Here is a 16,124-nt window from a genome sequence, read left to right as displayed (position 1 = left end):
ATTGGATCGTCTGGAACGGGAGTAACATCCGGCCTGGTAGGATTGATTCTCCTCTTCTCGACCTCCCTGCCTTGTCTCATTCCTCTGCAGGTGAGATGCCGGTCACATATCTGGGGGCTTGTCGGTGAAGATGCATGTGCTGGCTCATGGCAATCACCACAGAATTCCTACAACTTCCCATCCATCACACTTCTGGTCATCGACAGTCAGCATCCCACAAGATGATTTCGGTCAGCAACATAGCGTTATTACTATTGGTCTACACCCTGACCAAGTACTTCCTTGGCTGGTATCGGCTAAAACACATCCCGGGTCCTTTCTGGGCTGGCGTGACCAAGTTCTGGCAGCTGAAGCACACCTGGAACGGCACCCTCTACCTCGAATCCGCCGAGGCATGCTTCAAATATGGCACGTTTGCCATGTTATCTCGACCTCGTGGCTGAGACTGATCGAGGCTAGGGCCACTGATTCGCGTTGCCCCAGATGAACTTATCACTAGCGACCCCGAGCTGTTGAGGAGGATGCTGAATGTGAGATCACCTTATCGGAGATCAGACTGGTACGAAGCTATTCGAGTCGATCCTGAACACGACAATGTCTTGTCCGAACGTGACGACGAGAGGCATGCAATGCTGCGATCCAAGATGTCCAACGGGGTATGGCACGACGGCACTGCAATGTCAGCACCAATGTATCTGACCCCATCATAGTATGCTGGCAAGGAAATTCCCAACCTCGAGGGCGCCATCGATGATGTTATCGGCAAGTTGGTCAATCTCATCGAGAAGAAATACTTGTCGACCAAAGGTCAGTATCGGCCGATGGACTTTGGGAGGTTGGCGCAATACCTGACCATGGATGTCATCGGCGAGATTGCCTTTGGCAAGGCATTTGGCTTTCTTGAGGATGATGAAGACAAGTTCTCCTACATAAGCACGACAGAGAGCACTATTCCCCTGATCATCCTCACCGGCGCATTCCCGTGGCTCGCAAAAATTGCGCAGTCGTCCATGATGAAAGCCTTCATGCCGAAGGACACAGATGCTTACGGTTTGGGCAAGATCATGGGGCAAGTCCACAACCCTTGATCACACCCAAGAACCATCCACAGCTAACTGTTTTTGTGTAGGGTGGCTAAGCAAGTTGTCCAGGAAAGATTCATGACTGACGCGACAGATCACATGGATATGTTGGGATCTTTCATCAGGCATGGACTGTCGCAAAAGGATGCAGAATCAGAGACTATGATCCAGATGTAGGTTGAACTAGCAACTTTTGATCCCGCAAGCATACTCACAGGGGACAAGCCTTGCAGGCAGTGACACCACCGCATCTGCAATCCGAGCCACAATGCTTCATCTCTTGACCAACCCACCTGTTTTGAACAAATTGCTGGCCGAGATCCAGAGCTCAAAGCTCTCCGACCCCATCAAAGACTCGGAAGCTCGAATGATGCCGTATCTTCAAGCTGTTATCAAAGAAGGCCTTCGCATCCACCCTCCCGTAACCGGTTTGATGTTGAAAGATGTCCCTCCCGGTGGCGATACTGTGCTGGGATACTATATTCCTCCAGGGACAAAACTAGGTTACTGCGCATTTGGACTCTTTTCGGATCCCAAGATATGGGGGGAAGACTCCAAAGTATTCCGACCCGAGCGCTGGCTTGAAGGGACGGCAGAAGAAATCAGGCAGAAAGAGAACGATCTGGACCTCGTGTTTGGACATGGGCGCTGGCAGTGTCTGGGGAAGGATGTGGCAAAGGTTGAGCTGAACAAGGCCTTCGTGCAGGTAAGTCCAGACGGTGCACTCTTGACGGGAGACAAGGACTCATGATTTGTTCTAGCTTCTTCGGAACTTTGAGATGGCCATCGTGGATCCAGAGAGACCATGGAGTTCTTTCAACGCCGGAGTCTTCATTGTGCATGATATGTGGATACGGGTCACGAAGAGAAATCCCAAGCTGTAGAGCTTGGTGTTGTTGCAAAGCTCTCATCGGGAACACTCATGTGTTCGTCACCGCTCAGCGAGTTCCGCTCCACCACGAGTGTAGGAGCTGTCATTCAGCTTCCTGGTCGACTTTGGCACCGACGCAGTATTTACAGTCAACGGGAGGATGACGGGCGTTGAGTGTGATATCCTTACTAGCGAACTAGTTAGTAGTCGAGGGACAGTACTCGGAACAGGTGTCAGTGGGCCAGAAAGGAGACTTTCCGCGGTCCAGACTCCGTACAAACTCTGTATCTATCGATAAGAAGCCTCGTCGTCATCCCTGATGCCAGACACGGGACAACGAGGGGCGAAGCTGTATCTCCCCTACTTCTATTTTCTCGGCACGCAGGTGTATGGTATGATCAAAAGAAGCAAACGACAATAACATATAGGCACCTAGGCAGGGCCGGGCTACCTGTGCAGGCGTTTTTCGCATGGCCTGACGCGGCTTTGCCCAGGAAAGACGGGCCAAGCTCCATCCTGCATTCCGACGAGGCCGAACGCCAGCCCGGTTAGTCACTCGTGTTTCACTTCCTCACATACTGTTGTTCACCAATCCTCCTTTGGTCATCGTTAGAGCGTCTGTTTACCCAACTATCCGTTCATTAATGCTGCTACCCTCCTCCTCGAGCATGTCTTAGTTCCGTGTACCTACTGTCTTTTGGATCCAACTGCGCATTACCCCGAAGGCTCGACATGGTCGCCTCCAACAACTACCGTGACGACGACGACGACGACGATGAAGAGAATCGAGCTGCAGATATCCCTATCCTGACCGACGACGAGCCTGACGATGACGCTGTGAGCCGAGATTTCCATGTACGGTCTGCGTCCGAATCCTCTGCGACCGCGCTTCCGCTTCCCGTATGGCTTCGAGAGTCTGGCGCGACCTTCAAGTTCAAATGGGTGCCCCTGCCGCTGCGCAAGGCCTCGAGAGCAGTGGTGACTTGGGTGAAGGGACCTATTCCTCCACGAGTGCTCAAGATAAACCCTGTATACCCAAAGATACAAGAAGCGCCTCTGAGATTGTTGGATAGATATGCGCCAAAGAAGAAGCAACGTCTGATCCTGCTGGTCGGGCTGTACGCTTGCTGGTTTTTGACATGGTCTCTGATGCTCAAACACCATTCCGCGTCTGGGTTCATCAAAGGCTACGGACGGCCTCGCAATCTATGGTGTGGTGCCAGTTTCTGGAACGAAGGCAACGGCTGCGGACTGAATGGCAACGACTGTCGACCCTTTTCCTCGGCGCATATGACCTTTCGCTGTCCCGCCAATTGCAAAGGGACGCACATGCTCGAGGAACACATGGTCGGCAACCAGTTACTCCGATACCAAACCCTTGTGGTGGGCGGACCGGACCCGCTGGAGCCAGACTCGGTACCAGTGTATCGAGGAGACAGTTTCATCTGCCAGGCTGCTATCCACGCCGGTATCACGACCGACGCCACCGGAGGCTGCGGTGTAGCTACACTGGTCGGATCGCACACGAACTTCCATGCGACCAAGTCGAACGGGATTGAAAGTGTGTCGTTCCCCGGCACATTTCCACGATCATTCACCTTTCAGAGACTGTCGCCCGCCCAAGCCAAATGTCCCTCCGACTCGCGATGGCCCCTGTTCGCAGTCACGGCCGTCACTCTGGTTGTGTTGTCCATCTTCACCGCGTCCCCTGCCGTGTTCTTTTTCAGCACTTTCGTTATCATGTTCCTGCATGTCGGGCTGGTCTCTGATCCGCCGAACGCGGCCAACATCTACGAAGCCATCAGTACGTTGCTCGGGCGCTTCCTGCCCGCAGCGTTCATCTCGTTCATTCTGTACCGGGTCGCGGCCGTGCCGCTTCTGCGAGGGTTGACGGCACAGATCGAGAAGACGGTGCTGTACCTGGGCATGTGCTTCATCGGGGCTCTGAACAACTATACATTTGCTCCGCTGATCCCGATTGAGCGCCTCACACCTCACGACCTTGCCCAACCCGGTGCGCCGTTCGCTCTGGCCATGATCGTCACCATCATCGTCGTAATTGTCGTCACACAGATCCACTTCATTCGCATCTCAGGCAACATGCCCAAGTACCTCGCCATTTACGCGGCCATGGGCCTGGCGCTGATCATCCTGCTGGCCCTGCCGGGTGAGAGGCTGCGCATCCACCACTACATCCTGGCGCTGCTCTTCATGCCGGGTACGGGCTTCCAGACCCGCCCTGGGCTCGCGTACCAAGGGCTGCTCCTCGGGTTGTTCATCAACGGCATCGCGCGCTGGGGCTTCTCGAGCATAATCCAGACGCCCGCGGCGCTGGGCGAGTCCGGCTCGAGTGGCCACGGCGGCGGATCGTGGTGGGGAGCCCACTCTCCCAACGTCACGGCCGTCGTGGGCCCTGCCGCGAACAACATCACCTTCAACTGGGGTCCGCTGCCTACGGACACGGGCGTCGACGGCGTGAGTATCTTGATCAACGACGTCGAGCGCTGGCGCGGATACACGGACGCAGAACTCTACTGGGACCAGGAGCACGTCACGCTCGATCGACTCAAGAGGGACGGTGGTGCCGATGATTCTGGTGGTAGTAGTGGTGTTGCAGGAGAACCCGTCGCCGAGCCTGAGTTTTTCAGGTTCGCATGGATGAAGGGCAGTGACACGGGCACATACTCCAAGGTTGGCGTGTGGGATGAACAAGGGCAGTGGCATGGTTGGTCATCCACGAAGTCACACTAACGGATGATGATGATGATGATGCTGATGATGATGGTATCGAAATATGATGACGACGATGCACGACTGACTGACTGACTGACTGATGGATGGATGGATGGATGTTGAATGATGGATATTGGTCGAGGGTCTCAGTTCGGGTGCGATGGTAAGTACGTGAGAGGGTTTGTGTGCGTGGTGTAGACAAGATCTCCCAGCATCTACTCGTTTACCTATCTACGTGTATCTCGTACTAGGTATCTAGGGGTCCGTGGACCGAGTGAGTTAGTTCTGCCTTGGATCGCCATTTGTGCTCAGGCAGGTACGCTCACTGTTCTGTCTATGTAGATAGGCAGGTGGGTGGGCAAGGTATAGATAGAGACCGTGTAGCTCGTAGTGCAATCTAGATCATCACCATGTTCATCATCGCACAACACACCACTACACAGGCCTCATAGATTCTTTTTCTTCTCCGACCCCTACCACATTTCAAGTGAACAGAAAGGTAGTGTAGTGTAGTGTAGTGTAGTGTAGTGTAGTGTCGTGTAGTGTAGTGTAGTGTCGTGTAGCGTAGTGTGTTGTGTTGTATATATTGTAATCAGTTGTGTCTTGTCTACATTCTATCAGCGATAGACCAGATCCATGATGATTGACCAGTGAGACGGGATCGCTCTCGTGTCAGACCAGACCAGATCAGATCTATAATGGGTGGCCACTTCAAAAACAAAAGGGTCACAGTCTTTGGATCACATCATCCAGGATTGCTTCCCTGCTTGCCTCCCCGCTTCGCTTCCTTGATCGGCGGGCACAATCACAGCTTGGCCCTGGCTTTCCCGGCACCAGCACCTTGTTTCTCCATCTCCAAACCCTCCGCGTACAACTGATCCAAGACGTCTCTAAACTTCTTGGCGGCCACCGGTCTCTTCAGTTTCAGCGTCGGCGTGAGTAACTCGTTGTCGATGGTAAACGGGTCGATGTACAGCTTGACGTTGCGCACGCGTTCGTAGCCGGCGAACTTCTTCCTGCGCCCGGCCTTGTCGAGGTCGCTGAGCACGGCAGCCTTGACCTTGGGGTCGTCGCACGCGGCCTGGATCGCGGCCATGTCTGTCGGGGCGATTTCCTTGCCGAGCAGCTTGGACGCGAAGACCGAAAAGGTATCGGGCTGCACGGCCAGAATGGCCACGAGGAACGTCTGCACGCTGTCCCCGTGCACGAACGCCTGCGCCAGGTACGAGCAGCTGGACAGGTACACGCCCTCGATGCGCTCCGGGGAGATGTACTCGCCCTGTGCGAGCTTGAGGACGTTCTTGCGGCGGTCGATGATGCGGAAGCGGCCCAGCTCGTCGACGCTGCAGATGTCACCCGTCTTGAACCAGCCGTCCTCGGTGAACGACTTGGCCGTCTCCTCTTCATTCTTGAAGTAGCCCGTGAACACGCTCGATCCGCGCAGGAGAAGTTCGCCGCGCGGGTACGGCTTGTCCTCAACCGTGTACTCCATGTCCGGAACCGAGAGGAGGCAGGCTTCGTTGCACGGCGTCACAGCGCCGCAGTTGCCCACGCTGAAGTCGTCGGTCGGCTGCGTTAAGGCAATCGCATATGTTTCAGTAAGCCCATAACCTTGGAAGACGCGTGCCGAGAAAACGACGCGCAGGAACTGTTGCAGGGACGGATCCAGCGGCGCACTTCCAGACACCATGGTCTTTGCCCGGTCGAGTCCCAGCGCTGATGCAACCTTCTTTCCCCACACGCGATCGTAGACCGGGTGTGAGTATGTAGGGTTCTGGGCGGTGTTTGGATTCGCGTTCGCGAGCTTAGTACGCACAATATACCGCGACAACGAACCTTTCACACCAGGCTGTTCCACGGTGGCCGCTTTGATCGCGCCACCAAAGCGGTTGAACAGTCTCGGCACCGAGGCAAAGGTGGTCGGCCGGATGCATTTGAGATCTTCGACGAGTTCGAGAGCATTGCCGTGGAAGTAACCTATCCGACTTCCCGACCACAGCGCCGAGTGTTCGATAAGACGCCCGTAGATGTGCGCAAGGGGGAGGTACGAGAGAATACTAGACTTGTTGTCCGAGCTGGAACTGACGAGAGAGGACGAGGTCGCCGCAACCGCCATGGCGTGGGTGAGCACAACGCCCTTGGGAGGACCTGTCGTCCCAGAGGTGTAGTTTATCGTGATCGGGTCGGCTGGCCGAGGCGGATTGACCGGTCGATCGAGCGATGCGCCCAACTTCTCCACGGTATCAAGAGAGTATATCTTCAAGCCTACATCTGCCGCAAACTTGTCCAAGAGGGCCTGTTTGGAGAGTTCTGGCTTCTCGCTGCCGGATTCCAGAGGGTCGATGACGACCAGTACCTTCAACTTTGATAGCCTGGGCTTGATCTTCAACAACGTCGGGACGTGGGACAGAGAGCACACCACGCAGGCCAGGTCGGCGTGTCGGATAATGTACTCTGATGTGTCTGGACCGAGGGTATCGTACAATGAGACCGAGAAGAGCGATTGAGACATGCATGCGAGATCGGTGAGTTGCCATTCCGGTCTGTTTTGACACCATAAGCCGATCCCGTACTGGGCCCCAGTGATTCCTTCTCTTGCGTGTATTTCTACGAGGCCAACGCCAAAGTTCTTGCGGCGTTGTGCGACCGTCTCATAGTCGATCCATTCGTAACTGCCATATGCATTCTTTGAAGCGTCCCACGGCCGCCACCCAAGACAGGGAGAATGAGGATATCGCTGCGCAGCAGATTCGAACATGTCATGCCCTGTGAGGATAGAGGGATCGATGGTCTGGAGGGTGCCATCGGGACACTTGTGATGTCGATAGATGGAAGTTCGGCCATCGACTTTGGAGTTTGGGACCGTGAGAGAATATGGCTGGCCTTTTGGTGGCGGGTTACGGTACTCGGCCGCCTTTTGCAGGTGGAGAGGTGTAGAAGAGAGGAAGGACGGCATGATGACGACGGACGGTGTCCAATCCAAGTCGGAACAATGTCTTTGGTGGTCGTGTCGAGAAGTCAAGGAAGGGATGAGGTCAACGGGCGAGGATGGCGGCCCGATGGACAGATCAACAAGAGACCAGGGACAGGAGGAACAAGAGTCAGGAACGGGAGAAAGAAGAGGACATCGAGCAACGTGAAATGGTACCGACCATTCGAACAGGGTGACAACAATAAAGGTGCAGAGTGGAAAGGGAAGATGGAAAGACTGGCAAACAATCGGTTATAGCGATCGTCATTGCGAGGATCGAAATGCCACTGCCACGACCCATGATTGACCCAGTCCGGATCCTCCATGCCACACGCTCCACGAACGACTGTTGCTGGAGCTGAGAGAGTTGGAGCCGTGGAGGAGCCTCGGCATCAGGATTTGTGGCACGAGCGCATGAAGAGTTTGTCGCAACGCGGCTTTGGGCAGTGACGCTGTTCCGGAAGAGGATATATCTCCTTGTCCACGGCTGGGGAAAATGTCCGCGCAGTCCACGGGGCAGCACGGCGACAGAAGAGGATCCTCAATTAGTGAGAACGGGGGAAACGCCCAGTGTACCCGTCCCAACTCCCCAGAGAATGTGTACGGGGTATCGTGCCCTCATCTTGGTGTTGTAGACATCGGGCGTGGTGTTGGAGGCATGTGAAGATTCGGACGATGTGGCGGCCACATGCGAGAGAGCGATGGACATGGGCTCCATCCGCACCACCAAGCGCCACCTACCGGGGTGCAGCAGGGAGACGCTTCTACTCGTAGTTAACTAACTTGGTGGAAAGTCGGGATCAGGATCTGTTTAGGCTTCGAGAGCCCCCAGAACCGAGATTCTGAAACAACGAGCACGTAATACTTTGTAACTACCACCGATTGGCCGCCCGGAATTTCTCCCCCTAAACCCCCTACGAAACTCATCAACACCCTTGCTCTACTGCTCTAGCTGTGGCGCGCTCTTGACAGTCCGACTCTGCAAAGGGAAGAGTGTCTTATCAAAGATTCGGTCCTATTCGAGTCCCATCTATTATCAGACATTGTCTCTCTCGCGAACAGAGTGAAATCGCATTGATCAAAAAGCAATGGAATCAGGTTGCCCCACTGAGTTTAGCATCCGTGCTTGGTTTGGACTCGGCCGTGGCATTGTCCGCACTGGCTGCGGCATCAGGCTGCGCGGCGCTGCTGGCGGCGAAGCTCTGCTCAAAGTCGTGGATAATGTCATCAATGTGTTCGATGCCGACCGAGATTCTAATCATGTCCTCGGTCACGCCCGAGTCCAGTCGCTCTTGTTTGCTGAGTTGCTCGTGGGTTGTGGACCACGGGTGAATGGCTAGCGTCTTCGCATCACCGACACTGGAATATGTTAGCTGGTGGAAAATGGACAATAAATTCCTTTCCTCGACTTACTTGGCCAGGTTGGAAATCAGCTTGAATCCATCCACGACTTGGGCGCCAGCCGCGGAGCCGCCCTTGATGCCCACAGACATGACACCTCCAAATCCTCGAGGGAGGTATTTCTTTGCCAACGCATGGTAGGGGTGACTCTCGAGACCGGGATACGAGACCCAGGACACATTGGGATGCTTCTCGAGCCATTTGGCCAGCTTCAGCGCGTTTTCAGCGTGTCGCTCGCATCGCAAACTCAGGGTCTCGACGCCCAGAATGAATTGTTGGGCGTTGAATGGTGACATGCAAGAACCGAGATCTCGCAAGATTTCGACTCGCACACGGATAATGAAGGCCAAAGGACCGAAGGTGTCTACAAACTTCAGTCCGTGGTAACCAGGCGCAGGGTCGTTGAACTGCGGGAACCTCTTCGCGTTGGCCTTCCAGTCGAACTTGCCCGAGTCCACAACTATGCCGCCAATCGAAGTGCCATGGCCTCCAATCCACTTGGTGGTGCTGTGCACAACGATGTCTGCGCCGTGTTTGAGTGGCTGGCAGAAATAGCCACCAGCACCAAACGTATTGTCAACGACCAGGGGGACACCCTTGGCCTTGCAGACTTTGGAAATGGCCTCAAAGTCGGGCACGTTATATCTGGGGTTACCAATGGTTTCCACGTACACGGCCTTGGTCTTGTCATCGATGGCGTTTTCGAAGTCCTCGGGCTTCTCAGACGTCAAGAACTTGGTCTCAATCCCCAGACGAGGGAGCATGACCTTGAACTGGTTGTAGGTACCACCATACAGGTTCGACGTGGACACAATGTTGTCTCCTGCATGGGCCAATGCGATGATGGTCATGAACTGCGCCGATTGACCAGAAGAAGCCGCGACCGCAGCTATGCCTCCTTCAAGAGCAGCGATTCTCTTCTCCAGAACATCCACCGTGGGATTCATAATCCTGCTGTAGATGTTTCCAAACTCTTTCAAGCCAAACAGGCGGGCGCCGTGGGCAGAGTCATTGAAGGTATATGAGGTGGTGGCGTAGACGGGAACGGCGCGAGCTTTGGTGGCAGGGTCCGGCTCCTGGCCAGCATGGATTTGGAGGGTCTCAAACCTCGAGACATGGTCGCCGGCCGACATGGTGGACAGAAGGGGTTGTTCTCGGTAATGTAGAGTGATGTCTATACGAAGCAGTGTACTCTCAGTCGCTCAAGCGGCTGTGGAGAAGACAAGGAGACGCCCTCACTATTTCCAACGCGGCGAAGGAAGACAGGATTCGAGTAGTCTCTCTCGAGCGGGCTTGTTATCACTTACTTGTATGAATAGAGGAAGCTCTGAGCTACTGCGCCTTTGCAGGGAAAAGTCATGAGAACTGGTGTGAGTGTCACCCCGCACTCGACGAAGAGAGCCAGGATTGCGTGATCAGAGCCAAACCCACGCAGTGCTCCAAGTCAGTCCACGGCCCAACGGGACTAACTAGAACCAAAGTGAGCATGATTGCACGGACATAGAGACAACCTTGCGATTTGGACCAGGGCAATACGAGCTGATGGTAGACCAAATGACTGGCGCAGGGAAGGAAGTTGAAGAGGAATACGATAGACGCTCCTTGGCCACACGAAATTGCAGACACTAGTTGGTTACCGAGGCCGTGAGTTCGCGATATCTGACAGGCGACGTGCCGCGGGCCAGAAATAGGATGCGCATATACATTCTTAATGAAGCTGACGGCGTTCAGCTGAAGGACCATGCGTGCATCCATCGAGCCTCGTTGTAACCCTGGAGATCGCTTGAATCATTCTGTTTTCCTCAACTCGCGGCTGGGGTGATTCATCGTGATCCACGGGGCCCGAGGGGTCCAGGCAACACCCGATCGGGCGACCAGGATGGAAATGGGCGGACATGGGCGGCCAGAAGAAGCTCCATTACTAAAATGATGACTCGATGAGGCTTTCTTTTTTCGCAGTTGGCATCGTCCCCTTTATTGACGCCCATGCTGCGAGAAGCACACCACCTTCAACAAGCTTAGTACGCCCTTTCGTTCTGTCGAGTGCGTCCACGCACGAGATCATGGGCGCGCAGAAGGACAACACCTCCCTCGGGTGGCTGATGCCGCGCCGGGGGAAAAAGCCAGCCTTGCTCGAGTATCGCTCGTCCAAGACCTTCATCCTGTTCGCAATGTGCTGGTCGGTCTTCACGGTAAGCATGCCTGAACAAGTACCTTGCCTCGTATTGATCCATTAGCAGGATGTCTTCTTGTACGGCGTGATTGTTCCTGTCATACCATTCGCCCTCCAGGATCGTCTTCATGTGTCAGCTGAGGATACGCAGCATTGGGTTTCAGTTCTGCTAGCCGTGTATGCTGCAGCCCTGCTATTCTTTTCGCCTATTTTTGGGTACCTTGCAGATTGGGCCGACTCACGTAAGACATCATTGCTTGCTGGACTCTTTATTCTCGCCGGCTCAACTCTGATGCTTTGCCTGGGAAAGACAATCCCGGTCCTTGTGATTGGACGAATGCTGCAGGGTGCTTCTGCGTCCGTGGTCTGGGTTGTTGCACTCGCCTTGCTCGCAGATACTGTCAGTGAGGAGGAGACTGGACAAGCGATGGGTTACGTAGGAATGGCCACCTCTTTAGGGGTCTTGGTCGCGCCTCTCATCGGCGGCGTGGTGTACGAACGGTCTGGATACTATGCCGTGTTCGGCGTGACTTTTGCCGTCATCGGGCTGGACATACTGCTCCGCCTCGCCTTGGTCGAAAAGAGACATGCTGCTAGATGGCTGCAGTCGGAAACACCTCCGGTTTCTTCAGCACCGTCTCACAACGACATCGAACTGCAGAATCGTGCCGAACCTCAGACAGACGCTGGAAAAGAGGCGGTGGGCACTGCCACCACCACAACTCCTTCTCCTGCTGTCGCATCGCCCAAACGGAAATTGCCGACACTGTTCGTGCTCCTCAAGTCGCGCCGCATCCTGGTTGCGTTCTGGGGTAGCATGGTGGTATCGATGACTATGACAGCTATTGATTCGACCCTCCCCTTGTTCGTCAATCAAATCTTTGGATGGAACTCTCTCGGAGCCGGACTTGTCTTTCTGGCCCTGATTGCTCCGACCCTTGCTGGACCTCTAATAGGCTATTGGACAGACAAATATGGCCCGCGCTGGTTTGCGGCGTCGGGCTTACTCTTCTGCGTACCCTTTTGGGTGTTGCTGAGGCTCATCGACCATGACAACACCAACCAAGCTGTTCTTCTCTGTGCGCTGCTGGTGCTCTTGGGAGCTGCTACAACACTGGTGATGATTTCCTTGATGGCGGAGTTTAGCAAAGTGTGCGATGCAAAGGTGCGGCAAGATCCCGACCTGTTCGCAGGGAAGTCGGCCTACGGGCAGAGTTATTCAATTTTCAACGTTGCTTGGGCAGCGGGCAGTTTACTTGGACCTCTCATTGCGGGTGCAATCAAATCATCCGCTGGCTGGAAGACCATGACCTGGAGCATGGCTCTCTGGTGCGCCGTTGGAGTTTTGCCGACCGTCATATGGTCGGGCGGAAGGATCAGAAAAGCGAAAAAAGTAAGCAATGGCGGTGGTATTCTGAGCGAGGAGAGTACGTAGAGAGAGTAGAGTCTGGAGTTGTAATCTGTAAGTAGACTGAAGGATTTGACATTGCACGTAAACAACACAGTCGTGAGGACGTCGCACAATCCGCGGTAACTTGGTTGCGGTTTGTAGAGACTTGGTAGCCAGTGGCTCGATCAACACCACACCACCTCAAACCACCTGCTCTGAGATGTCATCTTGCTATCTCTCTCCCTCATTGCGCTGTTTTGATGTGATTGTGCTTCTTTCTCCAACACTTGATTGTATCTGCTCTTGTACCGAGTCCTCTAGTCTATAACGGCACTCTTGTCTGGCGGCTGCCGCTGCTCCAATCAAATGGACAACCAGCCATCATCGTGAAACACAGATTCATGCAGTTGCGCAACTTCGGTGAATGTTTGATTGGACTTTCCCTCCCCAGTTTCATTCTATTTCTGTTTATTGTCATCATCTTCAAACATGTTTTCTTTCCCTGCATCGCAGTCAGCCAAAGGCCGCCTGCAGTCAGGATGCTTTGAGGGCCTGTTTCAAACACGAATCTCCCTGCGCGCTGTTTGACTGCTGCAACATGCTCTCCCCTGCACAAACTACCTGATCAAGCACATTCTGTCGTATTTATGAGCAGCGGCCTCGCATCACCCTCTCTGCGTGTTTGACTCTCTTGGTCACAACAAAACTTGACAAGTCTTCTGCTTCCTTCTGGAGGGTTACCAAGTGGCCTCTTCACCTCTCTGACCTTGCTGGGGACCGCCATTACGATGATGAAGATGCATCTGGACCCCATGCTTCTTGTGCGCAGCCTGCAGGGCATCTTGGCTTTCATAGCCATGGCTGTGGGAGCGACCGGTCCGTTGGCCTTCTCTCTATGTTCCGTGATGCTGATGGCCAGACAGTTGCGAACGTCCTGAACTCCCACAACCCTGAGGTTTCCGTTCCATCTACCGTCGTCTTCTACATCTTCACGGCGGTGTTTACCATGCTCATCACAGTCCCCTATACCATTGTCGCACCACGGTACTTCCCGACTCTGGCACATCCGTATGCAATGCTTGCCGCAGAAGCAATCACTTCGGTCTTTTGGCTGTCAGGCTTCGCCGCCATGGCCGACTTTTTGAGGAGGTCCGCCGTCTGTTCTGTTGGGGCTTGCGCATCCACAAGGGGAAGTGTAGTAGTTGGCGTCTTCGAATTGTGAGCTTTGGGCGGCTCTTCCCCATTACTTGAAACCACTGACAAGGGTGATAGCCTCCTTTTCGCAGTTACGGCCTTCTTTGCATTCTCTCATGTCTTCCTGGGAGATAGGTTTGCCACTAAGAAACCAAGCAACAAACAATTGGAAGAATCAAGATCATGGTCGGGTGCTGAGCGGGTTTGAAGAAGTGAATGCTAAGACGATTCAGACCGTAGGTCAAGCGGGATGACCAAAACTATGACATGCCAGAGGAGGGCAGCCAGGGTGGAAGAGGTGATAAAATGCATCGCAGATATTGATGTATGCATACCTGCTTCTTGTTGTATCGTAGCATTATGACCAACATGTACGATTCAGCCCATCAATCAGCAAGGTCAGCTGCTTCGGTGCAACCTTGCAGCTTTTCGGACTAGGTTCCAACCTTGAGCCTCTACCCACTGACTCTTTGACGTCCCGGCCTCACGCCACTCGTGTGATTAAAGCGTATCAATATGGCTTGCATTCATCTCGACTGGTACAGCCCGTGCGTATTACCCGGGGAGAGGCTTGTAGGAGATTGCGCTTGACTTTGTATGATAGCTAACAACTAGGTCTCAGAACCATGTAAAGAGCGCATAACTACCGCAGCATAGTACGGAGTCATGTCAATTTCGTATCCCATCATCCATTTAACGTGCACTCTGAGCAGCCACCCCTTACTGGGCCGAGGATCGTCATCGACTTCAGTCATCAACGACCTGGCTTCAGTGATTCCCCTCCTTAGTTTCCAGGGCCGTATTTGGCCTTGGCCCTCGGCAGTCTCTCGATGATGCGCGGGATAAAGTATTCCTTGTCCCAGGTTGCGAGGACCGAGGGATGAGAGGAGGAAAGGGCCAGCCAGCGTGCGAAATTGGGCATTGTGGGCCCCGTCATACGCTCGCCGAGAGCCGAGGGGAAGATCACGTCGTTCGTGAAATCGTACATCCGCGCCATGAGAGGGGCGGTCATTGCCTGTGTGGAGATAACAATGTGGTTAGGCTTTAGGAGAGATTGGTGGTCGAGCAACCAGCGGGTACAATACGAGAGAGAGTGAAAGGGAAAAGAAGGGGAGAACAAAACGGTGCAGCAATAAGGAGGGGAAAGGAAAGAGGTCCATACCTCGACAAAGGTGGCATCTTTACTCCCTGCGAAATAGGGCTGAGCATCGGCCAGCAAAGGCTCGATCTCCTTTTCGAGAAGAGCGACGATGTCGTCCACCAGCTTCGCCTTGGCGGTGGCATCGTCAGCGCCCACGAGCTTGAAGAAGAGAGGTTGGATCTTGGAAAAGTACGTGTCCACGAAGAAGACCATGCGGTAGCGCAAATGAGCCTTTTCGATGTCGTCGGCCGATGGTGGCGCCGATGGTGAGTGTGGAGAGAGGGTCGGGAGCAGGTGGGATGGGTACAGGTCGGTCAGAAAAGAGACAATGGCTCCTGACTCTGTGAGTGTCAGGGGAGGGGAGGTGGGTGAAGCGGTGTATTGAAGGACAGGGACGAGGCCGCGCTGGAACCGAGAGAACATAGTGGTTAGCATCGAGTACCTTTGTCCTTGGTGTACATGGATCATGGAGGAGGACAACGATGGACCCCGGCGAAGACGACTTATGGTGTTCGGATTGATTGTATCGAACAAACGCACATCGCTTGCTTCAGGGTCCTACGTGGGTGCCCAGACAACCCCCCGCCATGGGACAGAAGCAGACGGACTTGCTGAAAAAGAAGCAACCAACTTCGAGGGTCTGCGTCGATGCTTACCGGATTCAACTTCAGAAACCACTCTGGTCGTGGGTTGTCGAGGTCAACGAGGACTTGTTCGTACGCTAGACCGAGTTCTTTCAGAACAAACTGCACCCGATGACACCAGCCGCAACCGTAGTTGGTGTACAGCTTGATCTTGGGGTAGTGGCCATTCTCCTGGCTGGTCGCACTGGAGGAGGACATGATTGCTGAAGTGTGTAGAAGATATGGAGGGCAGGCGGACTCTCCAGGTGTCTTGAAGATTAGATTCTGAGAAACGACAAGTTCCAGAGGTTCAGTCGGATGAAATTGGTCATATGAAGCCTGGAGGTTCAAAGTCACGAAGAAAAGAAGAAAGACGGGAGAAGGGCAGCAGGAGGGCCAGTGCCCGTTCTTAAGTGACCAGAGGGCTTCAAGCCATTCCCACTAGTTTTGTCGCTCGATCCCGAATTCCATCTAGCTGCGGACGAAAGTCGACCGAAGCCTCCCTCTCTCTGCTTGACTTACATTGCAATGACTCTGAGGCATAT

At 54.1% G+C, this 16,124-nt stretch overlaps 7 protein-coding genes across 7 annotated transcripts; 4 read left to right on the top strand and 3 right to left on the bottom strand.

Moving 5' to 3' along the window:
- Positions 1-221: 221 nt before the first annotated feature.
- On the top strand, positions 222-1,966 carry PV08_08696 (uncharacterized protein; the record flags this gene model as incomplete). The annotated part of the gene is made up of 6 exons (XM_016383021.1): positions 222-412; positions 455-656; positions 711-1,073; positions 1,140-1,255; positions 1,308-1,788; positions 1,844-1,966. 6 exons carry the CDS (start codon positions 222-224, stop codon positions 1,964-1,966), a joined length of 1,476 nt encoding a protein of 491 aa, XP_016233724.1.
- Positions 1,967-2,685: 719 nt separating this feature from the next.
- On the top strand, positions 2,686-4,704 carry PV08_08695 (uncharacterized protein; the record flags this gene model as incomplete). Its single annotated transcript, XM_016383020.1, has 1 exon — positions 2,686-4,704. One exon carries the CDS (start codon positions 2,686-2,688, stop codon positions 4,702-4,704), a length of 2,019 nt encoding a protein of 672 aa, XP_016233723.1.
- A 787-nt stretch (positions 4,705-5,491) lies between these two features.
- Positions 5,492-7,642, bottom strand: PV08_08694 (uncharacterized protein; the record flags this gene model as incomplete). The annotated part of the gene is made up of 1 exon (XM_016383019.1): positions 5,492-7,642. One exon carries the CDS (start codon positions 7,640-7,642, stop codon positions 5,492-5,494), a length of 2,151 nt encoding a protein of 716 aa, XP_016233722.1.
- A 1,109-nt stretch (positions 7,643-8,751) lies between these two features.
- On the bottom strand, positions 8,752-10,191 carry PV08_08693 (O-acetylhomoserine (thiol)-lyase; the record flags this gene model as incomplete). Its single annotated transcript, XM_016383018.1, has 2 exons — positions 8,752-9,016; positions 9,071-10,191. The coding sequence occupies 2 exons, from the start codon at positions 10,189-10,191 to the stop codon at positions 8,752-8,754; spliced, it is 1,386 nt and encodes a 461-aa protein (XP_016233721.1).
- A 930-nt stretch (positions 10,192-11,121) lies between these two features.
- PV08_08692 (uncharacterized protein) lies at positions 11,122-12,666 on the top strand (the record flags this gene model as incomplete). Its single annotated transcript, XM_016383017.1, has 2 exons — positions 11,122-11,250; positions 11,299-12,666. 2 exons carry the CDS (start codon positions 11,122-11,124, stop codon positions 12,664-12,666), a joined length of 1,497 nt encoding a protein of 498 aa, XP_016233720.1.
- An 812-nt stretch (positions 12,667-13,478) lies between these two features.
- PV08_08691 (uncharacterized protein) lies at positions 13,479-14,023 on the top strand (the record flags this gene model as incomplete). Its single annotated transcript, XM_016383016.1, has 3 exons — positions 13,479-13,497; positions 13,545-13,839; positions 13,894-14,023. The coding sequence occupies 3 exons, from the start codon at positions 13,479-13,481 to the stop codon at positions 14,021-14,023; spliced, it is 444 nt and encodes a 147-aa protein (XP_016233719.1).
- Positions 14,024-14,599: 576 nt separating this feature from the next.
- Positions 14,600-15,798, bottom strand: PV08_08690 (uncharacterized protein; the record flags this gene model as incomplete). The annotated part of the gene is made up of 3 exons (XM_016383015.1): positions 14,600-14,830; positions 14,978-15,361; positions 15,613-15,798. 3 exons carry the CDS (start codon positions 15,796-15,798, stop codon positions 14,600-14,602), a joined length of 801 nt encoding a protein of 266 aa, XP_016233718.1.
- Positions 15,799-16,124: the final 326 nt, after the last annotated feature.

Source organism: Exophiala spinifera (genome assembly GCF_000836115.1).
Source record: "Exophiala spinifera strain CBS 89968 unplaced genomic scaffold supercont1.6, whole genome shotgun sequence".
NCBI lineage: Eukaryota > Fungi > Ascomycota > Eurotiomycetes > Chaetothyriales > Herpotrichiellaceae > Exophiala > Exophiala spinifera.
This window is presented reverse-complemented; position numbering and strand designations above follow the sequence as displayed.